Consider the following 14,597-nt stretch of genomic DNA (forward strand, 5'->3'; position numbering starts at 1 on the left):
CCTACGTGTTTATGTGCGTATGTGGATATTGGGCGTGTTTTGGGGCACATTCACGTCAAGTTGTCCCTCGAGCGCAATACATTTCCCTTGGCCCTTTTGTATGTGGCATGTGGCTTGCAGTCGTAATTACTAATTAACCAGCAGTCGCCAGCTGAGCTGCAGTGACAGCCAAAAACCAGTCTAAGGCATTAATTTAAAAAGCGCAAACTCAGCAAATCGAATGCCGATAATGTTCTCAACTAGACGACTGAAATGAATGTGCCTAAAGCTGATGATAGCTGGCTTTCACTCGCTAAGTAATCTATCTAGTTACATTTGAAATTGGACTGGGGTCCTTTGAATCCAACTACTGCTAACGATGGCTGTGTGAGCTGGAATTTCAGCGTTGCATCAAAGATGCAAATGAGCCTTGGTTGATTGTCTGCCCAGCTGGGCAACCAACAATATCTGTATGTGTTTGTTTGGGTCTGTGTATGTCCAGCAATTGGACACTTTGCATTTGTTTGTTCAACACTTTTGCAATTGGGAAAGTGCGCTTGCAATTTGTTTAAAAATGGTGCATGCTTTTTCCAAGGCTACGTGCCACTGGCTTCGACCACGGAATATCTCATATCTCATATTTAATATCAAATTGTAGTTCTATGAAATTTCATCGCTGTTCATTGCAGAGTTGTTTGCTTGAGTTGGTTTTCGTCTATTTCATTTTATGAATTTATTCAATGCAATTCGAGTGAAATTTGCATTACAAAGAGCTGCGCTTTTCCAACTTTTCATTTGCGTCCATTTCAAAGTGCAAGTCAGGTTTCTGCTTGCCGAATTCCCGAACGAAATATCTGCCACTATTCCTTTTATATGTCAGAAATTCTGCATAAGTGCTTCACTATATATATATGCATATCCATATAAATTATTGATTGCCACCATATCCTAAATCAATTTACTTGAACAAACCCCACTGCGATTCAGTGCTCTTATTACTTATTTGTTGTTGAAACATTGAGCAATGATTACTGCAAAATTATTATTATTTTGTGAACAATAATTGAACAGTGAAAAATACTGGACCATTTATTGATAATGGCCAATCAAATAATTTACTTAAAATTGCAGCAGTATCAAAGTCTTCTGTATTAAAACTAAGTCATCATGCTAAGTACTAAATAAGAATTAAATGAAAAATAATACGAATAAGCAAGATTCAAGCTTAAACATGATTTGCTATTGCTCAACATTATTGCATTAGCCAGTTAAATAGATATTTTGCCAAGTTGTTAAGCGATTTACAATAGGAAAACAAAGTTAGCTTGAGCTGAGTACTCACCACGCCAACGGAGAAGTAATTGTTGATAATGTTGTAGGGCACAATGCAGTCCTTGTCCGATTGCACTTTGATTGCCTTCTGTGGAATGTTGCTGCTGCTGCCGCATTGCGTTGCACTGATTGGCACTGCTGTCTCTGTGGTTGTGGGTGTTGCTGGTGTTGCCGCTGCCACAGCTGCTGATGGCGTTGTGGGCGTGATGGGTGTGATGGGTGTGATTGGGGTTTGTGGTGTGCTGGCCACATGATGTTGCCTGTTCTGTTGCTCTTGATTGTTGTTGTTGTTGTTATTGTTTTGGCTGCTGGTCGTACACTTGTCCGACAAATCCAATGACAATGTAATTTGCTGTTTAACGACGTTGCACAGACTATTATTATGATCGCTTGCATTACTCTCGGTTGCGGCAGCATCCGTTGGCGTCACCGAAGCGGCAGCAACTTCTTCTGCTAACTTTTTCTGATGTTGTTTGTGCTGCACGAGCAGCGTTTCCAGCGATTGTTTTTCTGTTCCATCGGTTCGGGTCAGGGATGGCAACTCTGCAGTTGCCAACTGCTCATGCTCTGGCTGTGGCTGGCATTGTTGTTGCGGCAGATTGGTGTTGAGGCTGCCTGCGGCACTGCCACTTGAGCTGATTGTGTTGCTGCTGCTGCTGCTGCTGCTCATTGTGGATGCCAATTTTTTCTGCATGCGCCTCGTTTCGAACGTTGACATTGAAATGCTCTTGGTGGTTGTGGTGCGTGTGCCACTGTCAGCACCCACCTGCTGTTGTCCCCCATCTCCACCGGCCATTGTCGATGTCATTGTCGTTGTCCTCATATCCTGAGTGTATTCCGTTGCCATCATAATCGAGGTGGCGGATGCCGAAGTTGTTGGCGCCTGGTTCACATTCGACATGTTGTCTGTGCTGCAGCTGCTGCTCATCAGGTTTTGTCGATGAATTTCTTCGAATCTTTCGATCACCGATTTGTCGACAACAACACTCTGCGACAACTCAATCACCTTTTGCATGTTCGAGTGCAAAGTTACCTGCAAATAGTCAAACACACACAACACACACACACACAGATGTAACACACTGTTAGTTTATGGCTATTGAAGTTTGCAATTGGCTACGAGCCCGAAACATGTGGCAACAGACTAAATTAGTTTGTGTAATCGGTTTTTGGTTGCACCCAACTGCCTGAAATGCCCAGAGGGCTTTTTAGTCCAGAGACCACAGACATGTTCAAACTACAAACTGCAAAACTCTATACGAAAATTGGATTTTTCACCTAGTTTGTGCCAAGTTTGGTTGCACAACTGCTGGCAGAGACTCAACTGTATAGATTTCCTTGTGTCGCTTTATATTAACAACACGAAAGTTTATCGACACACAGATTTGAGTGTATTTTAATGGACAATCCCGAGAGGTGTGATCGCTCACCTTTGGCCGCAGCTCCTCGACGGTTGGCAGACTGTTGGTCACCTCGATGCTCCATCGATCCAGCATTACGGTCGAGGCACGCCTTATCTTCTCCATTAATTTGGGTATATTTTCACCCTCATAGCCACCGCCCCAGCGCAAACAGCGGGCCAAGTCATTGCCAGTTCCTAGGGGTATCACCCCAATAGCAGGCTGTGTGGCCAGCTCGATGGAATCTGTGGTTGTTTGTGTGTATTATAATTTAGTCATATAGGTGGCTGTTGCTGTTGCTGCTGTTGCTGCTGTTTTTTTTGCTTACCCATGGCCTCGAGCACCCAGCCGACTGTGCCATCGCCACCACAGCATATTACTTTGAAGTTGGGCAAGTCCTTAAAGAGCGTAAGCCCTAAACAAAAAAAAAAAGAAAAGAAAAAAGAAGAAAATCTCCGAATTTAAGTGAATTGCCAGGCGATATGCATTTAATGTCGCACCTTCCTTGGGTCCACCTTTGGACAAGTCGTAGACCTGTCTGGGATTGAGCATGTACTGGAATTTGCGCAGAATGCGATCGCCCTGTCGCCCGCCACTCTTCGGATTGATAAACACCAGCAGCGGACAGCTCAGCTCATCCGGCAGCGTGATTTGGAAATGTGTTGCCTGGTGATGATGATGCATTTGTGATTTCTATTCAAGGTATTTGTGTGTTTCACAGTGATTGATTGATGCGTGTGCAGCACAAAAAGGGGTACAATTTTAGTGTGGACAGTGGGTTGAATGGGTTGATTGCGTTGTTAGCAAAGCAAACAAGTACAGCAAGCAGCGTGCGTATCAAGAGTGAATGGATTAGTACAATTGCCAATTAATTTTGTTTGGGTATTTGGCGAAGCGCTTTAAACAAAACTTGTGAACAGATCCACTCACTTTGTAGGTCTGGTTTACCGAACGCTGGCGATCCAGGACAGCTGGACAGATTGCAGTGGGTGGCACAATAAGCCCGGCATATTCACCCAGCGAGCACTCCTTCTTCACCGATGAGGCGCAGCGATTATGCAGCTAAAGAAAAACAGAGATGACATTAATAGAAACAGAGAGAGAGAGAGAGAGAGAGAGAGAGAGAGAGAGAGATAGAGAGAGAGAGAACTATATATACATATATATACTGAGAGATTTTGTATTAAATTAGCTGCAAGAGCGAAACCACCGAAAAATTAAATCGAGCTCATAAAATTTTGTCGGACTTTAATTCCATTTACACTCCAATTTACTCTTGGCCGAAAAAAATAAAAACCACTTACGAAGGCCGCGTTAGCTGCCTGGCAGGCCAGGGCTGGCTGGACTGCCTGGGCTGCCTAGGCGTATACGTATTTATTTAACGAACACTCTGCACGCCTGCGAAAATGCTCATTTCGCTTTAATGAATCCGATTAAAAGTTTGTTAGCGCCTCTCCCAAAATGTTAATTTACGCTTAAATGCGATTTAAGTGCGAATTTTTTCCATTCGAAATATTTTAAGAGTCAGAGATATATAAGTTAAAATATTGACGGGGAGTGGCAACTAAGTAAATTATGAGTTTCCTTAAGACGAATACATTAAATATTAAGTAAACAATTAAATATTTAAGCTCAATTTACATTTATTTTTAACTAAACAGTTTTTGTATTTAATTCTGATCAATATCTGAATGCTGCCAAAATATAAATGCAAATTTTGTACAAAAAATAGAAGAGATATGCGCTGCCAAATTTAAAAATATTGAGCTCGTTGCATATTCTTGCAACGTTTTGCATGCAAAATATAATAATAAAATACAGTTTACCGCATCTGAGTCGAAAGACATTTTGTTGGCATTGTTGTTTGTGTTGTTGCTGTTGAGATAACAAATTTGGCATTACCTTGACTACTGCTCTTGTCAAAGTCGTTAGACAAAGTTGAAAGTTGGCACTGCCTCCAGCACGAAACAAAGCTCCAACCAGAGATAGAGTTTGGAATGATGGTTTTGGTAGCTTGGGGTGTTGTGGCATGCAGCAGCATAATTTCTTTAAGTTGTGTATAACGAAGCCAAAACTGAGAACGGAGACTATGTTTTGCATTTATGCACACAACCTGCTTGAGCTGCACTACTTTCAATCACATCAGCTCAACAATATTTAGACATGGCCAAAACATGTATGATAAATCTGCAACATGTTCAGTTGATCTGAATAATTCTTTTAGTTCTGCGTATTGGATAATTCCAAGGCTTGTGCACATTGGAATGTCGCCGAGTGGAACAAGGAACTTTGCCACTCATCTTGTCGGCAACTGTCTTGTTAAATAAATACTCTGAAGTATTAAAATGCCAGTTACACTTGTCGTCAGAGTGACAATGTCAGCATTTCATGTTATTTTTTATTTATATTGAGCTTCTGCACAAGCAGCTTCAATATGTGAAGTGCAATTTTTATTGAGCTCGACAGATTTTAAAACACATGTCAGTCGACATTTCAACGGAATTTGTTGTCTCTCACAATGCTTGCAGACGTTAAAATAATTGCGAATCGCCAACAGATATATGTGATATATATATATATATATATATATATGCTTACCATCATATGACACCAGCGACAGGTCAGTCCAGTTATGCCGTGGTATGCCTTAATGCGTTTGCGGCACTTGGAGCAGCGTCCGTAGCAATTGCCTTCTACCCAATGATGCAACAGATCTGCGCCGCATTTGGGCTTCTTTGATTTCACGTAGGTGGTGATGCATGAGGCGGGCGCATGTTGCACGCATCGCTCGTGCACCGTGTACTTGCAAACTAATCACAAATGAGAACAAACAAATATGCAACCCAATTGTAAAAATAATTTATTTAATATTATTTTTACATTTTTATAATGGCTTCTACAGATGACATATGCCAAATATCCAATCAAAGCAATAAACAATAATTCAAATTTAAAATAAATGATTGCAATTTATTTATATGCGTACATCTATATCCTGTACTTACGGACACAGCAGAGTCCTTTCTTGCCAAGGCCGACTAGCATGTTGAGGCAGAGATTGCAATACGCCGGTTTGCTGAAGTGCTTCAAGCGCCACACATGGATGCCATCCTCCTTGAGAGTGGTGCTATCAACGCCTGTAAATGGACGATGAGTAATCGATTTGATATTTCATTGGATCTGGCATAAAACACAGAGCTGGCCACTTGTGTGTAAGTGCAGAGAGCCCAGATGCACTTAAAGGCCACGTTTCACTTGCTTTTCCTTCAAATCTGTCTTTTTTCTTCTTTTTTTATTTGGCGAATTACTTGATTATTAAGGCACCCAATGCAGGCAGATAGAAAGACCAGAAACTGAAAGCTTCACAGCCACTTGGCTAACACTCACCTAGGAGAACGAGGAGCGGTATGGTTGTCATGCCACCCCGTTGCCACTCATCTAAGGACACTGTGCCATCGGCGTCATAGTCGATTTCAACCATCATATCTTGCAGAATCTGTAAGAAAAGATTGCATAGAGTGCTTGAGCAAAATGCTGCCGTGTGGCTGGTTCAGTCTATGCGATTTCCTGATAGACGTTCGGCGGTTGCCACAAAATAAAGGTAATTTTAGCCACAAGTGCTTTTTGACGTTGATGCTGCATCCGGAGTCAGATGTATGGAAAATTCACAGGTAACTTTTATTGGATTGCCGGCTCAAAATTGTGTTAGCCACCAAATGTTCCCTTGCCAATGTGCAATGAGATATTGGCATAATGAAATTCAAAGCTAAAATGCCATGCAACTGATTTTGCTTTTGTGAAAGAGTGCATTGAGTTTGTAGTAGTCAGCTTAAGTGCTGTTGCACCTCACTTCATCCAATAATTGTGCAATGCGGCGTATGCCTTCCATTGATAATATACTTGAAATTCCATTTTTTCAATTGTATTGCATCATTATATTTTCGGTTGAAAATTCCCTTTGAAATTTCCGCAGTTCCACTGGATATTCGTCTAATCTAGTTTTGCTTGGCTGCATTCTGATATCAATGGCATATTCTTTTCCGAGAATCATCTGTCTACGCTGAGAAATATACAATTTCCTGCTCCAATCAATTTCATGTCCTGTTGCGTTCGTCGAGTGGTGAACTTTGATAAACTTTAAGTTGTTATTATACAAAAGGTTCTGTAATAGAACATCATCATATTTACAAATTCCCAGAATTTATACGGCATCCCTTTTGCTTTGTAGACCTTTGTGTTTTTAGCGGAAATGAATTTCAAAATTGTGCAATTCATTATTTGCTTTGATAATTTCTGTTTCAACTGTGTTTGACTCAATTTTCATATCCTCTACCAATTATGAATGGATGGTCAAAATTATGCAGTCATATGTAACAAGCAGAAGAAATCAGCTCGGACTCAATAATAATGTATATATATATTCTTGAACAACATCTGTCTATCCTACAGATACCTAAATCGTCATGAAAATATAAAGCATCTCCTTGTTGGAATTGAGAATCCTTATTCATTTTCTATTACTTCGGAGCTTGACCTTAATATTCCTCAATGCACCAATCTAAATTGCTTTGAAAATATGTACAGGGTAACTAATAATCGAGCACTCTCGATTAGAGCATTTATACTTGATTCCTTTTCGCAACACAAAAAGGGCGCAAGAATTTTTGATTACAAAATTTTTGTATACGCTTAGAATTTAAATGATGTGGCTTTCGTTCGCTTTCTAGCTGTGTCATAAGCCCATCCTGGCTATTGAAATGAATGTGCTCCAACCAACACCACACCCCAACCAATCCCATTGAGCCAACACATTAACATAGCTGGAAACGTCGTTGTCATAGTTTCGACACAGACCGACGGCATTTGGTTAATTGAGTTTTCTGACGCTTTGAGTTTATTTTTGTAGTCACCATGTGGTTGACAACATATTTGTCGTTGCCCCATTGCCCCATGTTTGTGGTTGTTCGACAACTTTAAGAATTTTCATACTCACCCTCACTCAAAGTGAACTTAAATAATGAATATCTATTGAAGTAAAGCTTGTATAGAACTCATCAAATATGAATGGCATAGATACAGGTCTAAGCCGGTCACAGTTATGACAGAGTCGAGGTACGAGTATATTTGAGTCGGACAATCGATTCCGAGTAGAGTCCACTTGTTGTTGCCATGGTTTGTTGTGCAAACTATGAAGTTTCTTAAGTTGGCTGGTTTTGCTATACGAAATGAATGCGGTCTAAGAACTTGTATCGCAAAACAATACAATGAAATTAATTTCGAGTGCTTTTCGGTAGCCTCCGTTACGAATGCTCGTAAGTAATTGAAAAAGTTTTAGTCCATCGGACTGAAACTCTGCGGATTGAGGAGCAATCAGAGCGATTGATGATTGCTAGATTGTGTTGGCCATTTCGTGTGTGTGTGTGTGTGTGTGTGCTTTAATAAGCTGAATTGTCTGTTGCTGACTGCAGTAATGACTTTTAAATGTAAACTGCTTAAATTGTGCTTGTTTCATGTGTGCATGGGAGTCTTTTGCAATTAAATACTTACTGGACGCAGCTCACTGACATCCCAGCCAAGATATTCGGCAACGGCCATCATCTGATTAACAATGGCATCCATTTCAGCAGTGTCCAGTACGCCATTACTATCCGTATCGTATAGCCGGAACATGACTGAATGACAGAGAGAAGGAGAGACAGAGAGAGAGAGAGAGAGAGAGTGTGTGTGTGTGTAAGAGAGATAGAGCGTGAAAGAATTAATGAGTTAAGGTCGGGTGCATGACTTGGTCCAACAGCGGTTCCTTTTCACTTACATTCGAGCTTGTCCTCTGGCCGTCCGGCCTCAAGCAGTGATAAATAGCAGACGACATCCTTCAGCGGCACCTTCAGGGTCAAAGGATCAAAGTGGGAGAGCTTACGTGCCAGCAGCTTAATGTCAGCTGCAAGTTAGCAAAAATCAGACGATTAAAATGCATTCATTAATTGTTTCAATTGCACAAAAAAAAAGGGTTTTTTCAAGTTCTGATGTGCTTTCGATACAGTCTCCCCTGTGGTATTTCTGTGCTTCAGCTGCACTTGTCATTGACTGAGTGGCAGATTTATTATTGTTTGTGTTTGCCTTTGTTGCAGGATATCGTTGCAGCTGCAATTGACGGCTGCCTGCTTGAAGTTGGTCGTTGTTTGCTTTTCACACTTTGACACTGATTATGTTTAATAAAGAGTTTGTTTATTTTCATTCCTTGATTGTCGCAATTTGAATCAACCGCTTCCTTTTTATCTTTGCCATTTTGCTCATAATAAACTTGGAAAATTGAAAAGTTAATTTTTTATTTGGCAATCTTTGGCCCATTCGAAAGTTTTATTAACGCAAAGCTATGAACCCAACTTTACTCCTCATAATTAAATTCGTATATATATATCTATAGACAGGCTGCTTTCGCTTGATTCCGGCGGATTTGTTTAGTATTCTTTTATTTTTGAGTGCTCATAGGATGTTGCTAATGGCATTAATATCGATTTTTGCGGCACAAAGCCAAGGAAATCGTTTCGCATTCAGAGGCTTCACAGCTTTTGTATCGCAGACATATCGCAGTCATGGGACATTCTTTTCTCCATTTATTTTGTAATTGCTTTAAATATTTAACCAATTTGACAGGCCGGCAGCAGCTGCTACTACTGCTGCTGCTGCTGCTGCTGGTGTTTATGAAACTTTCGTCAAATTCGCATAAGTTAAGCAAACACATTTGAGCCAAGTTAATTGGAATTGCCTTTAGCATTTGGCATTTCTTTGCATGTTGGCTCACATTTAACTTTGTGTATTGTGTTTGGCTGTTTTGGAGGGGCATTTCAGCTAATTATGTTTACATTTCTATTAATACAGCGACTAGTTGCCAATAAATTAACATGGCTAAAATATTGGTTAATATTTACATTTGGATATCAATAACTAAATGAGATACGCACTCAAGTCGATTTTGTCTTTGGTCAGCACAAACAATTTCAGCTTGATGAATGCATAAAGTGTATATATATATATATATAGATATGCATACAAAAGTATTTTCTGTGCTGATCAATGTCAACGCACTGAGGCCAATAAATAAAATTTGCTGAGCACGCAGGGAAACAATATCCATTCCCATATCCAGCTGCAAAACGGAAACCAAAGCAAAACTAATCCAATTAGCGCTTACAGTCTCACACACACAGAGGCACTCACACACACACACACACACACACACAGAGAGAGAGAGAGAGAGAGAGAGAGAGAGAGAGTGAGAGACAGACGCAAGGCAGGCACTGTTTTCTCATTACTTGTTATATGCCTTTTTCCCCAACGCAATTTTTCTGAGCCGCACAAAGGACGAGTGCGAGAAAAAAGTGACCCACAATTGCTGCTAAAATGCGTGAAACGACAGGCTCCCACAACAACCAAAAAGCAACGCGAAACAAAAGAAACAAAAAATGGAAACGAAAAAAAAAATACACAAAAAAAAAATAGAAGAAGAAGAAGAAAATGAAATTTACGATCATTAATCATTCGTGCACATTTCAAACGAAGCGAAATTAATGTAAGCAAATGGCGAATGGGGAATGGCAAAAAAAGTAAGAAGAAGAGAGTACAGCAGCAGCAGCGGCAGCAGCAGCAGCAGCTTACTTACAGGCCTAAATAACTGTATTTGTGTGCGTTTGTGTGTGTGAGTGCTAATTTTACGCATTGGCGCGGCTCACTTTGGGAAAATGCAAAAATGTTCTAATTGGGCGTTGATTTACGACATGAACTCTGACATTGCTTTCGTTTCGTTTCGCACAGCGCACACCTTGAATATTCCCTGCAACAGTTTTGTGCTTTTATGCTGACTCCATTACTGACTTATTACAGGGTATGCATGTGAGTCATGACTGCCTGGCTGAGTGAGCAATTCGAACTGAGCTGTTTATTTATTTACTATGCAAGCACTTCCGCTTCCGCTACCTTTTACCTTTTGCCTTTTGCCATTTGCCATTACTGAACATGGCTGGACATGCGTGTTTTTTTTGTTGTTTCTTTTTGTTTGCTGCCTTTGCACTTTTCACTTTTCACTTTTCAGCTTTCGGCATTTGCCGCTTGTTGCATAATTTATGAAGTTTTGCATGCTCGCGAATTAGTGCAGAAGCCTTTGTGTTTTGCCGCCAGTTGAGCTCCTGCAGCTAATTAGTGAATGCGTCGAGAGTTGTTTTGGCTTAAGTAAAACAAAAACAAAAGCAAAAGCAGACAGAAAGACGGACAGGCAGTTGGTAATTGGACAATGCAGCAAGTCGCTGGCTCAATGCAGTTGGCCCCACTCTACGCATTGGGATTGCACTGAGCTTCTCATTTATTGTGCGTGTGCTGTGTGGCAAATACCATGCAATTTAGCATCTGAATTGGCTGTCGGTCTGACTGTCGGTCTTGTCTGTTTGTCTGTCGACAAAGTAATCAGTTGCAAGAGTGACAGCCGCAACGCTGACAGTTGCAAATGCTTGCAGCACAAATTGAAATACTCAAGATGCCGCTCACAAGTGTTGCACACAACTACATACATACATACATATATATACAGATATATAGTCGTATATATAGGGCTCTATTCAGCAGCTGTAACGCCCACATTGTGTGGCAAGTTGGCTAATTGCAGTTGAGTTGGCACACACAATGTGTGCCTAATTGAAAGTCTAACTCAAACTCAAACTCGAACTGCAAACTCGCCCAGCCGACAGAGTACATTGTAATTTTCTCATATCGCGCTACACATCGACGTGACGCGACTCGAATTGAGTTACAATCTAATTAATACTCACTATCAATTTTGCAATTAACGGAATTGTTGCTCTTCTTCGACGAATTGCGCGACATTTGCGACGGATTGGTCTGCGAGTGCGAGGGGCTCGAGTCCACCGAACGGCGTGCGGCGCTGATGCTCGGGAACATGCTCGGACCGCTGGCCAACGGGCTGGGCGTAACGGTTAGCATGGGATGTACACTGCCTGCAATGTGTACACGCAATAAAGCGAAAGAAACAACTCACAATTAACCATAGACATATACATATACACAGACACAGACACAATTACAAACATAACATTCCACAAAACGTTTTCAACGCAATTTCAACGATTTTCAAATCATTGTATTACAAATCAATGCTACCCATATCAAAACTTATATATATATATATATATCGCAAACATTTTGCTACAAATGCTACCCATATCAAAACTTATATATATATATATATATCGCAAACAAATCATTGTATTACAAATCAGTGCTACCTATATCTAAACTTATATATATATATATATATCGCAAACATTTTGCTAAAGATGCTCAACTCAACATTTTTAACTTTCAAGTTAAAACTATTCATTTTCGCCAGCTCAAAAAATATAAGCTTGGTTTCTTTTCTGGCACTTATTTTATTAGCAACTTCTCTTATAAAAAATATCTTTGAATTAAAAAAAAAGTTTATGAATTCATTACGTCAAAAACTGTAAAACTGTATATATAAAACGGACACTTACAACATTAATTGGATATAGAAACTATTGAAAGTTGACCACAATATATATCTGAGCAGATGAACTACGATCCACAAGTGTAATTAATCTTAATGTCTGCGTCTAAGAAAGCTATTCCTTCTTGCTTAAAGGCTAGGCGAAATTGCGAGAAATTTGATTTGTGGAATGTGTTTTCACAATAAGAAAAACAGAGAGAGAGAGAGAGAGAGAGAGAGGGAGTGAGAGAGTGTGGGAAAGAGACATACACACTTACCGGTCTTGCTGGGATCGTGCGTCAAATGGCCGCCAAGTGAGTGCTGTAACTTATCTGTAATACCATGGATTTTGTCGACGAAACTGGTGCGTGCTTGGGCCTGGGCATCGCCGCCAATGCTGCATTGCGGCATCAGTTCGGCAATGCTGTTCAGGTTCGGTATGGAGCCTAATTACAACAGACCCAACGAGCAACCAGCAACGAGCAGCAAGCAACAAGCAGCGAGCAACGAACCACGAGTGAGAAATGTGTTGCAATTATTAAACTGACTCTCGTCTGGCATGTGGCATGTGTCATGTGCCATGTCCCTATCCATATCCACATACATATATCTATATATATATATATGTCTATCCATGTACTGGCTATGGGTAATGGATATGGATAGGGCAATGGTATCGAAGGCGGCTTACCCTTCGTGTGAGACGTGACGGGCGCACAGGCGGCCGTGCTGCTAATGGCCGCCATTTGACTGAGCGCCTTGCCATGCAACTGGGCCTGGGTGACGTTCGGCTTGAGGAAGGACACAAACAGATGCTTGGCCAGATCCAGCGGCGCTTCACAGTCGAGGAATGCGTCCAAAAACCTACGAAAGCCATCGAAATCAATGTCCTGCAAAATACAATTAATAGTTGAACTTTAAATTATAAATTTGGCCTTTAAGTGGAGCTCTGCAGAGTATGCTTCTAGAATCTATAATTACATGGGCGTACATATATATTAAATCTTATTTACACACACACACACCCACACACAGACATCCTGAAAATTGTTAGTCTCAGTGATTTGAGGCGCATCGTCATGTACGTGACTGTAAATGCCCTCCGAGGATCTGCAAAAGTTGTATTTTTTATGTATGTGGCAAACAGGCCAACAACGGGCAACAACGGGCCTCCCTCATGGGTGACGGGTAGTGTGCAGGGGGGAGGCGACTGAAACCCTTGTCGTATTAGGTCGATGCCGAAAGCAGCACGTGTAGCTTTGCACTGTCAATACAGAATGATGAAATGACATTGATAGACATATTGATATGGGAACCGTGATGGACAACAAAGGTCCGCATCAGTAAGACGCCCTCGGTAACAGATAAAGCATCCGACTGCCTCATTTTGTAAACACAAATTATGTTTTAAATCTCTAACGGTTGCCCGTTACCAGTTTCCAGTTACCAGTTATGGTTACGGTTACGGTTACCACTTCATCATGAGCGGGTTTGGTTGTGCAACAGAGCTGGCAGCAACCATTAATTGGAAAATGAGCGAGTCAAGCGAAAATGAGCAGCATTTATTAACAAAATAAAAAAAGGAACCATTAAAAGAACGCCACGACAACTGGATACTCTTTGGATCTGAATATAATCAGCTTGAAATTCTTCAGAAATGCAGAATCCAATTTGCTGATTGCTTTATGCCTTCATTTCTTGCCATCATTTATTATTAACTTAAACAATTTGGAATGGTTCGCCAGCTAAAGCGCTGCCTGGTGTTGCTCATAGTGTATAAAGCGAAACGATTTAGAGAAACGTCACATTATATTTATTATTATCATCATTATAATGCGTTTCACAATCTGCTGCTGTTGCTGCTGCTGCTGTTGCTGCTGCTGTTGCTGTGGCGTTTTAAATTTCGAGCATAAAACAAAAGATATGACAGCCCAACAACATTAAGATTATGCCGAGGTTGGAGAGTGGAGTCAGCTCAGTTGTCTACGCGCTCGGCCTAGGCCAGCCAGCCACATTGGTGCTGGGAATGGGCCATCATCATGAAACTGAATACAGCCAAATGGAAATTTATACCTTGGGAAACGGCAAGAATACGCTTATGTCGCAGCAACAGAAGCAGCAGCAGCAGAAGCAGCAGCAGCAGCAAGAGTAAAAGCATAATGTATAACACACTCACACACACACACTCACACACATAGCAGTTATAGTAATGGCACTATAGTAATGGCACGCGAATCGCGTTAACAAAATTTATTTAGCAAGCAACGAGATACGCGTGCGAAACCAGCAAGAGAGACTCCAACACACATGGAGCTGCTCTCGATCTGTCATAGTTTGGTATTTTGACAGCCGTTGCTCTTATGTGCGTGTGT

The 14,597-nt window shown here is 41.0% G+C and overlaps 1 protein-coding gene across 1 annotated transcript in view; it reads right to left on the bottom strand.

Moving 5' to 3' along the window:
- Positions 1–14,597, bottom strand: part of LOC6559274 (diacylglycerol kinase 1) — a 38,967-nt gene that overhangs the window by 3,745 nt on the left and 20,625 nt on the right. Inside the window, exons 5-17 of the mRNA XM_032735239.1 lie at positions 12,917–13,115; positions 12,504–12,671; positions 11,531–11,716; positions 8,524–8,649; positions 8,259–8,383; positions 6,099–6,207; positions 5,717–5,848; positions 5,310–5,521; positions 3,642–3,773; positions 3,212–3,404; positions 3,040–3,126; positions 2,742–2,956; positions 1,322–2,344 (exon numbers count right to left, since the gene is read on the bottom strand). Of these exons, the coding sequence (XP_032591130.1) occupies positions 1,322–2,344; positions 2,742–2,956; positions 3,040–3,126; positions 3,212–3,404; positions 3,642–3,773; positions 5,310–5,521; positions 5,717–5,848; positions 6,099–6,207; positions 8,259–8,383; positions 8,524–8,649; positions 11,531–11,716; positions 12,504–12,671; positions 12,917–13,115 (2,907 nt within the window). The remainder of the gene's footprint in view (positions 1–1,321; positions 2,345–2,741; positions 2,957–3,039; positions 3,127–3,211; positions 3,405–3,641; positions 3,774–5,309; positions 5,522–5,716; positions 5,849–6,098; positions 6,208–8,258; positions 8,384–8,523; positions 8,650–11,530; positions 11,717–12,503; positions 12,672–12,916; positions 13,116–14,597) is intronic.

This window comes from Drosophila grimshawi, unplaced genomic scaffold (genome assembly GCF_018153295.1).
Source record: "Drosophila grimshawi isolate 15287-2541.00 unplaced genomic scaffold, ASM1815329v1 contig_1367, whole genome shotgun sequence".
Taxonomy (NCBI): Eukaryota; Metazoa; Arthropoda; class Insecta; order Diptera; family Drosophilidae; genus Drosophila; species Drosophila grimshawi.